This window comes from Hypanus sabinus, chromosome X1 (genome assembly GCF_030144855.1).
Source record: "Hypanus sabinus isolate sHypSab1 chromosome X1, sHypSab1.hap1, whole genome shotgun sequence".
Classification (NCBI taxonomy): domain Eukaryota; kingdom Metazoa; phylum Chordata; class Chondrichthyes; order Myliobatiformes; family Dasyatidae; genus Hypanus; species Hypanus sabinus.
Window position 1 is genome coordinate 48407357 of NC_082738.1, and position 14040 is coordinate 48421396.

Genomic DNA, 14040 nt, shown 5'->3' on the forward strand with positions numbered 1-14040 from the left:
TATTTCTTCATGTTCTTGTTATCCTTCCAAGATCCTGCAACATATAAGATTATTGAGGGATTGGACAAGATAGAGGCAGGAAATATGTTCCAGATGCTGGGAGAGTCCAGTACCAGAGGGCATGGTTTGAGAATAAGGGGTAGGTCATTTAGGACAGAGTTAAGGAAAAACTTCTTCTCCCAGAGAGTTGTGGGGGTCTGGAATGCACTGCCTCAGAAGGCAGTGGAGGCCAATTCTCTGGATGCTTTCAAGAAGGAGCTAGATAAGTATCTTGTGGATAGGGGAATCAAGCGATATGGGGACAAGGCAGGAACCGGGTATTGATAGTTGATGATCAGCCATGATCTCAAAATGGCGGTGCAGGCTTGAAGGGCCGAATGGTCTACTTCTGCACCTATCTATTGTCTACCCTCCTTCAAGATTGAGGATGACTTGCTTTCATTCTGGTTCTGTGGATTCTCGCTCAGAGAATCTTCTGAAGAAGGATGAGGTGGTGCATTCCTACCATCATTTATGCTGTGTTTCAGTATGTTCCCAATGAGTGCACTTGAACGTTTGTGTCAATCTGTATGTCCTTTTTCCATTTGGAGCAGTCAGAAGGAGTAATGGTTCCCAGGCATCAGTGCAGTTTTTCAAGAAGGATTAAAGTACCTCATGAAACTTTTACCTCTGCCTGCTTGGTAAGCCCTTCAGAACTTGGAGCAGTGTGTCTAAAAAGCCAGGTGCTGAGTATACGAATGATATGGTTTGCCCTAAAAAATCAATTGTATGTAGTTAGGGCCTTGAGGCTGCAGACATTGGCCTTAGGAGGACTCGGATGTTGGTTCACCTAACCAACCAATGAATTTGGAGGATTTTCAAGAGACAGCGTCAGTATCTTCCCAATACTTTGAGATGCCTGCACTAGGTTCTCCAGGTATCAGAAGATGGGGTCACTGGTGCCTGGAGACCACAAGTTTGAGGTCTTAATTTACAAACACCCTCCTCCACAGTCATACTTGCAACACTCTCACTGGCCAGGCCATTGTTATGTAGGTATGCAAATGATATACTAGTTGATCAATTGATGATCAGTATATCATCCTCCGCAACTACTGCCATCTCCAAAGGGATCCTACCACCATACATATCCTTACCTCCATCCCCCTCTCTGCTTTCCATAGAGATTGCTCCCTCCGTGACTCCCTTGTCCATTCGTCCCTTCCCACTAATCTCCCTCCTGGCATTTATCCCTGTAAGTGGTCAACATACTACAGGTACACCTATCCATTCACCTCCTCCCTCACCTCCATTCAAGGACGCAAACAGCCCTTCCAAGTGAGGTAACACTTCACCTGCGAATCTGCTGGGGTCATCTTCTGTGTTCAGTGCTCCTGAAGTAGCCTCCTCTTAATTAGTGAGACCCATTGTAAATTGGGGGACAACTTCGTCACGCACCTCGGCTTCATCCGCCCAAACATTTTTAATTTGATTCTCATTCCCATTCTGACATGCCAGTCCATGGCCTTCTCCTGTGCCAAAATGAGGGCAGAGGAACAACACCTTATATTTCATCTGGGTAGCCTCCAACCTGATGGCACGAGTATCGATTTCTCCTTCCAGTAAAAATATTATACCCTCCTCCTCACCTCTTCTTCGATTCACCACTCTGGCCTCTTTACCTCTTCTCACCTGCCGATCAACTGACCCTGGGTTCCCTCTTCTTTCCCTTTCTCCTATGATCCACTCTCCTCTCCTATCAGATTCCTTCCTCTCCAGCCTTTATCTTTCCTATCCACCAGGTTTCACTGACCACGTTCTAGCTACCCACCTTGCACTCCTCCCCACCTTTTTATTCTGGTGTCTTCCCCCTTCTTTTTCAGTCCTGAAGAAGGGTCTCAGCCTGAAACATATATACATATGTTTCAGATATACATCTCCATAGATGCTGCCTGAGTTGCTTTGTTTATGATCTACTAGCTTACAAGAACTATCAGCTTTTTATTTTTGTAACGAAAACAAAATTGCCGACATTTACTTCCTCAACTGTGCAACAGTTTGAGACTCCCTAGCATCCTTCTGATCTATTAGAGTGAATTTAAGTTCATTTAAAGGGGCGATTTCCAGGTAGCCATCCATTTTAATTCAGCTTCCCATTCCCACGTGTCTTTCCATGGCCTCCTTTGCTGCCAGAATGGAGCAATACCTCATAATCCATCTGAGTAGCCTCCAAATGGCATGAACATTGATTATTCTAACTTAAGGTAATATCTCCCCTCCCCTTTCTCTCTTTTCCCATTCCGGCTCCCAAATTACCCCTTCTCTTCCCCTCACCTACTTTGGTTCTGCTCCTCCTTCCCTTTCTCCCATTGTCCACATTTCTCCTCCTATTAGTTTCCTTCTTCTTCAGCCATTTACCCCTTCCACCTATCAGCTTCCAGCTTCGTTCATCTCCCACCCACCCACCCACCCACCTCCCCCTTCACCTGGTCTTACCTATCACTATCAGCTGATACTCCTTCCCCTCCCACCACCTTCTTACTCTGGTTTCTTCCCACTTCCTTTCCAGTCCTAATGAACGGTCTCAGCCCAAAACATCAACTGCTTATCCCTCTTTGTAGATGCTGCCTGACCTGTTTGAGTTCCTCCGACACTTTGTGTGTGTTGTTCATTCTTTTATGTTCAATCTCAATAATAGCTTCAGATTGTATTTGAATGCTTTTGAGTGCCAGGAACATTCACAAACATTAAACTCTTTTCTATCTTTGCCTGCAAGTGGGGGCTTCACCAGCTGTTAAAGGGTTTGTGTAGGTGGGCTCCATCAGGCATACATGTTGTTGTAATTAAATATCTAAGCACCTTGTGTTCACTGATCAGATTTTCACTGAACAAGTTCATGTCAGTGGACCTGCTCAGGGTGTGTTTAATCAACCATCAGTGGGGAATTACTGAGGAAATCCCTAATTTATATTTCTATGAAATGTTTAATGGTTTACAGTTAATTAAATTTCTTTCTTTTATTATTACCTTTTAAAATGTACTTACACCATGCTAAGTAAACACTGAAACATTTTCACCGAGCTGAGATTTGATGATATTGCCTGGAAATAAAATTGATTTACACAAATGCAACTTACAGTTAATTGTTTTGTTGTAACTCCCATGTCAATAGCTGCCCTGTGCATTGCTCGGAGTGTGTCCAGGTCTGGAGCCTCAATAAATACCACATAAGGCATGAATTCAGATGTCCGCAGAACCTTCAGAGCCTGCAAAAGATTGTCCCAGTATCATGACCTTGATTTAAACAACATCCCAACTTATTCAGCCAGTAAGTGGGACTGAGTCAAGGCAAGGGACTCTCCAAACTGTACTTGATGTGTGATCCTGGATAATGGGACTTGACTTGGGGACAATAATGTTGCCACTGGATGCTACTCCACACTGTCTTAGGTTTGTCAAACAATTTTCTTCATGATAATCAGATTTCAAATTTGTTGTGCCATCTGAATTAGAATAAAACTGAGTGGAAAATTCAAGAAAAATGTACTTTGCCTTTGATGTCTCATTTTCAAAATGACATGTATACAAAGTAAGGACTGTAATTAAATAGACGGTTCTATAAAGGACACAGACACAATTAATTGAGTGCCCCTAGTGCTGTAATGTTTCTTTGAATGTGCAGGGAGGACAGTGTTTCAAGGAAATATCTGGAGGACATTTAGAGATCTTGGGCAGAGGAAGCTGATGTTCTCTCCTGGTGAAATGAGAGACAGTTGAACATTTTGGTTTTGAGGAGAAGGTACTCCTATTCACTTTGGGTATATCTGCAGACTACTCTTTGGTCAATAATGAAGAGATAGTCAGAGACTAGAGAGAAGGAGATTGCTCCCAGCCTCCACCAAGAGCAGTCTGATAGGGGTTGTGGACACTTGGACAGTGTTATGTTTTATAACTGCAAAACATTAAACTAATTCAATAGCAGGCACGGGAGTCCGAAATGTCAGTGTAATTTTGTGCTTACTTTAAGCGGGGCGTGTACTTATCACACGGTGGTGTGATGACCCATGCAATTCACATATTTATACCTATACCCTGTAAAAAATTACTTAAATGAATAAGAATGCTTAATCAAACAATATATTTACAATATTACTCAAATACTACTGAAATATTAAATACACAACATTCCTCCCTGCTTAGCTATAAACTCCAACTCAATAGAGAATATATCTCAACTATATACCAGTATACTATATAATTATAATTACTATACAGATATCCACAGGATAGTAAATTTTTAAATGATCTGATTTAGGCCTAAAGATATAATCACTGTGGAGGATTTTCTGCAAGTTTTGCCCCTAAGCCTGCTATGGGCTGGTGTATATGAACCCCTGCTACAATGGTGACACAGTTTGTTCAGCCAGGTCAGTCAGTTTCTGTTTGGATTTTGTTCAGATTCACTTTCATTCCTGACTGCAACTCAATTGTGTCTCTGTTTGTGGCTTCCATTGAAATAGTGATTTCAATGCACTTTTAAATGTGAGTTGTGCTTCAAATAGGAGCCACTTTGGAATGCTTTTTTTTTGTAAGATTCCACAAACTAAATGATCTCTCCGTGTGTCATTAAGCCCAACACTAAACCGACAGTGCCCAGACAATCTCTTCAACTCAGCCATGAATGCTGAAATGGATTCCCCTTCCTTTCGATTCTGCTTATGAAACTGAAAGTGTTCCGCAATCAACAATGGCTTTGGTTCTAAATGTTCCTGCATTACTTTCACAAGAACAGCAATGCTCATTTCTGCTGGTTTGGTGCAATCAAACTGCTCAGGAAATTGTATGCCCATAAATCTGATCGTTTCTTATTGGCTATTTTATTTCCTTCAAAGTACTGTTCAATAGGCTTAGTATACATAAGCCAGTTAGCTCTTGTGGAATCAAATGTGAGAATCTTTCCGATGTAGCCAGCCATTTCTGCTGTTTTTTTTTTATGATTATTATCACCTAGTACTCACTCCTTGAACCCATGAATTCTTCCATTTTCTGCCTTTTTTAAAAACTTGACTGTCTGTATGTGCTGGGCTAGTTTTGTTTACTTGCTGCATCTCTTTTTAGTTCAAGCATCTTGCACACTTCAATAGGTTGGTAGCTGTCTCAGGTTCATTTTAAAAGTACCTCTTCACTACTGTTATGTTTTGTAACTTCAAAACATTAAACTAATTCAAAGAAAGGCAAAGGAGTCTGAAATGTGAGCCTAAATTCATGTTTACTTTAAGCGAGGTAAGCACATATCATGTTGTAGTGTGATGTCGTATGCAATTCACGCATTTATACATATAACCCATAATTAATTATTTAAACAAACAAGAATGCTTAATCAAACAATATATTTACAATATTACTCAAATCCCACTGAAATATTAAATACACAACAGACAGGTATATAGATGGAGAAGGATTAAAGGGATATGGGCCAAGCACAAGCAAGTAGGAATATCTCAGGTAGACATCTTGGTCAACATGGGTGAGTTGGGCTGAAAGGCTTGTTTCTATGCTGTATAACTCTACTACTCTTAACCTAGACCATGATCTGGCTAAATAAAGGCTGCCTTAATAAATGTGTAGAAATAAATGAAGAGTTAAAGGTGTTTCTAAAAGCTGGGAAATTCAGATAGGCCTGAGGAAGTGCTGAAAATTGCATTCTTGTAGGGCTAGGAAGAGCAGGCTCTGTTGATATCTCATCCCACCAACCTCCTAGGCCAAGGCCGCAGCCTTGAATCGATACTTTCTACTGACAGCCAGACACTGTCCCCTGCGCCCCTGTCTGGACTTCCTTCCATATGATTGTGGCTTGGTCTTCCATTCAGACTGTGAATCCAATACAAATGGATCTTGGCCTGGGTAGCAACATGTAACAAGTCTGCTACAGGCACCGGTGATGGGTCCTAAACCGGTTATAATTTATATAAATGACTTAGATGAAGGCTGCTGTATCTGGTTGCTAAATCTCTTATGGAATAAAGATAGTAAAGATATGGAATGTATTATGGAATAAAGATAATAAAGTTATGGAATGTAAACTGTGAATCACACATGAGGAGGATCCAAGAGAATACAGATCAGTTAAGTGAATGAGAAAAGACCTGTCTGATGGAGTATGATGTGGCAAAAGGTTTTAATAACAATTTTGGTAGGAAAAATATGAAGAAAGATATTATCAAAATGAGAGTTTGTAGAACTCTGAGTTGGAGATGTATTTGAGATTTCTAGTGAATGATTCATGAAAAGGCTTGTAAAGCAAGTTGTTTTGAAAGCTAAAATAATGTTACTGTTTAACACACAGGAAATGAATGCAAAGGTAGGACAGATATGAGCTTTGTTTGTGTAGGGCATTAATGAGACAGCATCCGGAGAACTCTGTATTGGTCTCCTTATTTAAGGAAAGATAGTAATGTGTTTACTAGAATGCATGGCCTGTCCTTTGAGGAAAAGATTAGACAGTGTAGATCTGCATTCACTGCAACTCAGAAAAGAATTAGTTGAAACAATAAAGCTCCTGAGGGACCTTGACCAGGTGGATGTGGAGAGGATGTTTCTTCTGTGGGAGAAGAAGAAACTAGAGATTGCTGTTTAAAAGTCAGGAGTCACATATTTAAGACAGCATGTTTTAACCCCCTAGGCTAAGAAATTCTCTTTCCCAAAAGATGCCTGAAGCATAAGTTAGAATATTTTCAGTCAAAGTAGCTCGATATTTAATACGCAAATCAATGAAATATTAGATAGGAATGCAGAGTTGATGTTATAGTCTGACTGGCCATGATCTTATTAAATGGTACAGCAGGCTTGAGGGGCCAAATGGTCTACATCTGCAATCATTTTGTAGGTTTGAATTATGCCTGTAGGTCTACATGATTGATTTTTATAGATCAAGCACTATATTCTCTGGGTAAGAAAGCTTCACCATTCTGGTGTATGATGAAAGTATGAACATGACTGAGATACACTTCATTAACAAAATATGACAAATTTCATATGCATTTACAATACACATTTATAGAAAATGAGGCTCACCTCAAATATGTAATATCAGTGCTCATGTACCTAATATAGTGGCATAGCTGTTTTGATATGAGTACAGAAATATTCATTGACTGGCACAGTGAAACTGTTTCATTTAAACTACCCCTATTGATCCTTTGCTGTGCTGACTGATATGCAAGTAACCATCAATTTATTCTAAAATCATAACTTCAAAATCTTTCTGAACCTCACAAATGAGGAGTGAATGAGAACAGGCTCAAATTCATAATTTGTAGGTTTCAATGAGATTACCCCCAAAACCATCAAATACTGAAAGGCTTAAATAGGGTGAATGTGAAGAGGATGTTTCCTACAGGACCAGAGGGCTCAGCCTCAAAATAGAAGGACATCCCTTTAGAACAGAGATGAGGAGAAATATCTTTAGCCAGAGGGTGGTGAGTGTCTGACATTCATTGCCACGGACGGCTGTGCAGGCCTAGTCACTGAGTATAGTTAAAGCGGAGGTTGATAGGTCCTTGATTAGTCAGGGTGTCAAAGGTTAACGGGAGAAGGTGCTAGAATGGGGGTTGAAATGGATAATAAATCAGCTATGATGGAACGATAGAGCAACCTTGATGAGCCGAATGACCTAATTTTGTTCCTATGCCTTATGGTCATATAATTTATAGGGCACTGAATTTAAGTTTGATCTTCATTACTGCAAATGAGTTTTCCAATACTGTGATCATCATCTAGTGCATGAGTTTTATGGATTTCAACAGCAATTCGAATGCATTTATTGCAGTGTTTAATATGTATTTCAGGAAAAGTGTATACTCTAGAATTCTCCACATTTATTTTGAATTTCAAATTGCAATGTATGCTTCAGTTCTGATTCTGCCCATACCTGCGGGTTTGCATCCAGGATGCATATTTTCCCACTTTCAACAACCTCATGAATGGAATCAATCTTTGTTCCATAAAGATTTCCTTCATATTCGCCATGTTCCAGATACCGACCGCCTTTGATGTCACTTTCCATTTCAGCACGGGACACAAAGGCATAGATATGGCCATCATTTTCGTCCTCCTTTGGTTTCCGTGAAGTAACTATAATGAAGAAATACACATGAAGCTATAAGGATTTGGGACGAGTGGAAAAAGAAATATAGGCAAAAGACAATGGCTGAACAGACAAAAAAGGCCATTTCATTTGTTGCTGACCCTTTTTTTCACTTGATATAGATATTGTTAGATATTGCTAGATATGAGACTGGAGTTATTTGAAGAGAAGCCATTCTATCCATATAAACAATAGACAATAGGTGCAGAAGTAGACCATTCGGCCCCTCGAGCCTGCACTGCCATTTTGAGATCATGGCTGATCAATTACCATCAATACCCGGTTCCTGCCTTGTCCCCATATCCCTCGATTCCCCGAATAAGATACCTATCTAGCTCCTTCTTGAAAGCATCCAGAGAATTGGCCTCCACTACCATCCAAGGCAGTGCATTCTAGACCCCCACAACTCTCTGGGAGAAGAAGTTTTTCCTTAACTCTAAATGTCCTAAATGACCTACCCCTTATTCTCAAACCATGCCCTCTGGTACTGGACTCTCCCAGCATCTGGAACATATTTCCTGCCTCTATCTTGTCCAATCCCTTAATAATCTTATATGTTTCAATCAGATCCCCCCTCAATCTCAATTCCAGTGTGTACAAGCCCAGTCTCTCTAACCTCTCTGTGTAAGACAGTCCAGACATCCCAGGAATTAACCTCATGAATCTACGCTGCACTTCCTCTACAGCCAGGATGTCCTTCCTCAACCCTGGAGACCAAAACTGTACACAATACTCCAGGTGTGGTCTCACCAGGGCTCTGTACAAATGCAAGAGGATTTCCTTGCTCTTGTACTCAATTCCCTTTGTAATAAAGACCAACATTCCATTAGCCTTCTTCACTGCCTACTGCACTTGCTCATTCACCTTCAGTGACTGATGAACAAGGACTCTGAGATCTCTTTGTAATTCTCCCTTACCCAACCCTACACTGTTCAGATAATAATCTGCCTTCCTGTTCTTACTCCCAAAGTGGATAACCTCACACTTATTCACATTAAATGCCATCTGCCAAGTATCTGCTCACTCACCCAGCCTATCCAAGTCACCCTGAATTCTCCTAACATCCTCATCACATGTCACACTGCCACCCAGCTTAGTATCATCAGCAAATTTGCTGATGTTATTTTCTATGCCTTCATCCAAATCGTTAACATAAATGGTAAACAGCTGTGGTCCCAATACCGAGCCCTTTGGCACTCCACTAGTCACCACCTGCCATTCCGAGAAACACCCATTCACTGCTACCCTTTGCTTTCTATCTGCCAACCAATTTTCTATCCATGTCAATGCCTTCCCCCTGATGCCCTGAGCTTTGATTTTACCCACCAGTCTTCTATGTGGGACCTTATCAAATGCCTTCTGAAAATTGAGGTACACTACATCCACTGGATCTCTCCTGTCTAACTTCCTGGTTACATCCTCGAAAAGCTCCAACAGATTAGTCAAGCATGATTTCCCCTTGGTAAATCCATGCTGGCTCGGCCTAATCCTATCACTGTTATCTAGATATGCCACTATTTCATCCTTAATAATGGACTCTAGCATCTTTCCCACCACCGATGTCAGGCTGACAGGTCAATAGTTCTCGGTTTTCTCCCTCCCTCCTTTCTTAAAAAGTGGGATAACATTAGCCATTCTCCAATCCTCAGGAACTGATCCTGAATCTAAGGAACATTGGAAAATGATTACCAATGCATCCGCAATTTCCAGGGCCACCTCCTTTAGTACCCTAGGGTGCGGACCATCTGGACCTGGGGATTTGTCAGCCTTCAGTCCCATCAGTCTTCTAACTGGACAGGAAATTAAAGTTGTCTGAATTGAAACGGTAGATCAGTTAATTGGTATCTGAAGGATGAAGACATTTTCCCCTGCAGCATAACCAGTCTTTACTATAGCTTCAATTACATGTGGTACTAATTTTGGAACTGTGCCATTGCATGGTGGGCCCAAGTCTCAAAGTAGCATGATTAGAATTTCCCACTAAGTGGCGATAGAAAATTTGAACATTTGGCAGGAGAATATATAGCCTCATTGATATCTGTTTCCGCTAGTAGAGTTACATTGTATAAGTTGCCTGGAAGCTTAATGGAAAGTGTTGTCAAAAGTGCTGAAGCAATCCCTGATGTTGGCGCCTCCAGGATAATCATGTTTTGCCTTCAAAGTCAATCATAAATAGGTTAATAAAGGAAGTTGTTCCTGTGAAACCAGGAGCATCTGGAAAAAATATGATGTCTTTATCATTGTAAACAGCCTCTGTAATCATATCCAAGACACCTCTTTGTCACCTCACTAAACTTTTTCTTTAATATACTTGTCTGGCTGGTTTATAACTTGATGGACGTCCCACAGAAACTCAGCATTAACATGCATTTTTAATTTTTCTTTGCGGTTCAGGTAAACATCAAAAATACTTGTGTTGGGTTCACCCCTTTTATTACCTCAAACATAAATGTGAAAAAAAATCTCATCAATATTCAATAGGGAAAATGAAGCCTGCTTAGGGCGGGGTGGGGGGGGGCTTTTAGAAAAAAAAATAGTATAATGAATATCTTTCTGCCAATCCAAACTTGCATGCAAGGTTTCAGATTTGTGTGTTGCTTCTAACCAAGCTTTGACCAAAAATATGGACTTATTTTGTGATGTGTATATTTGGATTTCTAGCATTTGTAGTTTCTTTTGACTTTCATGTTTTAAATTTAGACTTGCTTCACGGCAATCTTCCCAGTAATAACTTCCAGGAATTGCTGGCAGGCCAGATAGGTCCTGAAGTCCAAGCTACTACAATCTCTGGCAGCAAAGTAGCTTCAATTGCTAGCCCTCTTACGAGGTGACTGGCAAAGCTGTTAACAACAACAATAATGGTAAAAAAAAATGTTTCCTATTACTGAAATCCCATGTTCACAATGCTAGCCTGGAGTCACACGTGGGCTAAAAGAAAGCTAATTTTATTCCACAAAAGATACCGGTGCACCTAAAAATTGTTTCACAGCAAGATCTATGGAAAATTAGATGGAATCCTTGATGACAGGAGTTCTTGATACTTGCACGTAAGCTCTGCATTTACTGCATGCAATTTGCTGAACTGCAAACAGAATAAATACATTCTATTATTCTACAATGTTAGTTACATATATTGTGCAGTTTATTCCTCTGCGAATGCTCCAGGGAAGTAGACCACCATAACAACAAAATTTTGAGAAATGTGGGCATCATTGCAACACCAAAGAATATTATACAGAAGACCCTCAGATAAGATCTGCCCCTTCTAGAAGTACTTCATCTTTGGTTCAGACCTCCTTTCCTGCTATTGACTTCTATGTATTGATGATGCAATCTTACAAGAGGAATGTGTGCTGTGTGCTTATTCAAGTCACTATAATTCAGGCAATTATAGATGCAATTACCACTCCTGTACACAGTTAAATTTCTACATTTCAAGTCTTTAATCAGAATCAGAAGTATTAACGCTGATAGATGTTATGAAATTGGTTATTTTGTGGCAGAGTACAATGCAACACATGAAGAATTACAATTAGTTACCAGAATGAATAAATTAATAATGCAAAAGAGTAATAGTGAGGTAGTGTTCATGAACCGTTTAGAAATCTGATGGCGGGAGAAGAAGTTGTTCCAAACACACTTCAGGCTCTGTACCTTCTCACTTGATGATAATAATGAAGAAAGCATGCCCCAAATGATAAAAGTCCTTAGTGATGTCTGCTGTTTCCTGTGGCACTGCCTTTTAAAGATGTCTCAACAGTAGGGAGGCTTAAGCCTGTGATGGAGCTGGCTGAGTTTACAACCTCTTATGATCCAGTGCATTGAAGCCTTCATACCAGGCTGAGATGAAGCAAGTCACAATCTGTGTAAATTTGCTAGAGTCTGTTGTGACATACCAAATCTCAAACTTCTAATGAGGTATAGCTGCTGGCATGCCTTCTTCACCATTGCCTCAATATGTTGGGTCCAGGATAGATCCTCTGAGATGTTGATACCCAGGAACGTAAAGCTGCTCACCCTTTCCACTGCTGACTGCTCAATGAGGTTTGGCACATGCTTTGCTGGTTTCTCTTTTCATAATCAATTGCTTGGCCTTGTGTGCAAGGTTGTTGTTGCGACACCACTCAATCGATCTCAGTCCTGCACACCTCCTTCACAGCTTTTACAAGTATCCAGGAGTTTCACAGCTACTGTTTCTAACACTGGCCCAGAAATTCACCTGCACCTTGAAAAGGGCCCATAGAAATGTTGTGTAGCTGTCACATCAAATCCAACAGTGCTCAAGTGTTAGGCATTAATGAATGCCCATTGTCTTCATCTTAAGCAGTTTCACAGATTGAAGGATGACATGGTTCTACTCCTATTTTGTGGAAAGTCCAGACACTTCCAGAGATGTGGCAGAAGTGCCAGATGAGGTGGGCTGGTGAGTAGTCTCTTCCACCATATATGCAAGGTTTTGTGAACTCCTGACATAACAATTTGAGGCTGTCAACACCATCACAATTGATTGTTCTCTACCTTGGCCAGAGACCACAAGCTTTAGTGGGAAAGTTGCATTTTTTTGAGGAAACTTTGAGCAGAGCTTTGGTAATCCCTAGTATAGAGCCCTTGTTTCGCGGGTCTAGTGTCACACCATCTGGGGATATCAGCTGGGAAGAGAGCACATCCTGCCAGTGAACATGGGGAATTTTATTGATGATAGCTTTGAGATGCCTGCTGTCAGTAGCCAGTACTCAGGAGAATATAGGAGGGCAGCGATCACTGTTGACCAGTGGGCTATGAGTTTTGTCTCAGGTCTCAGGTGCAAAGATTCAAACACTTTTTTCCTCAACTGATCAAAGGCTATGCTAGTGCATTGAATGTGACGGCAAATTTCATCATCGATGCTTACCTTTGCTGAGGGGTGGCTCCAGAGAAATAACTTGATCTTAGGTTCACCTTTACTGTTGGTAATGCGACATGGTGCAGGCAGGTTATCCTGTGGATGTTGTGTGCAAGGCCCATTCTTTCACACAGTTCAGTGGTGAATCACCAACAGCTTGAAGCTCAGCCTCTGAACATGAACGTGGCAGTGCCACTACATGATGCAGCGTGACTATGAGGACTACATTACTTGGCTTTGTAGTACAGTGGCTGTAAATTGAACAGCCCCCCATTAGGTATGAAGATTAATTCCATTCCCATGGGAAGTTATTAAGAGGTGAGGCACAGCATTGCAGTGAGAACACCAGAAAAAATTGTTAAGGCAATGACACAGCCTTAATAACTTTGGACCTGATTGAAGTTGCAGGGCCTGGGTCTGAGAGTGAGAAGCAACTCGACGTTTAGCCAATTTAAGCACCAAGCCAGGTTAAAAAGATTAAGGCATTGAAGCTGAGGGTGAAGGACAAACCGGTGTTTGGTTCACTACTCTGTGAAGCTTACTCACCTCAGTGCTGAACTGACTGTAGCTGTGGCCTGCAGCCATTGGGCTCCTGTGTCATCTCAGACCTGAACTCGCTCTGTGGCCATGGACTCACTTTCGGGAACTCTATGGTTCATGTTGTGTGTGTTATTTGCTTACTTTTTTATTGTCTGCATGATTTGTTCTTTTTTCGCACATTGGATATTTGATGGTCTTTGTCATGTGGAGATTTTGGTGAATTCTATAGTATTCCTTTGTTTTGTGGTTGCTTGCAAGAATATAAATCTCAAGGTTGTATATGGCATACATATTTCAATGATAATTGTACTTTGAACAGCTTTATTTAACACCAGAGCAGCTCTTCGGGTATAGGGAAGAGGTGGTAGAAGAGGACCCTGGTGATGGTTTTCCTTTTGGCAGGAAACAGAGAGATCTCCTTGGTGTGGAGAAGGAGAGAGTCTGCCACTGGCTGTAAGTAAAATTCTCTGTTTTTGGATGCTAATGAATATAT

The 14040-nt window shown here is 41.0% G+C and overlaps 1 protein-coding gene across 5 annotated transcripts in view; it reads right to left on the reverse strand.

Annotated features, from left to right (window-relative positions):
* The window catches only part of mpp2b (MAGUK p55 scaffold protein 2b), a 302536-nt gene that overhangs the window by 12099 nt on the left and 276397 nt on the right, over nt 1–14040 (reverse strand). For all 5 annotated transcript variants that reach the window (XM_059956557.1, XM_059956556.1, XM_059956559.1 and 2 more), the window contains 2 exons: nt 7910–8112; nt 3117–3245 (listed from right to left, as the gene is read on the reverse strand). In XM_059956557.1, coding sequence (XP_059812540.1) covers nt 3117–3245; nt 7910–8112 — 332 coding nt within the window. The remainder of the gene's footprint in view (nt 1–3116; nt 3246–7909; nt 8113–14040) is intronic.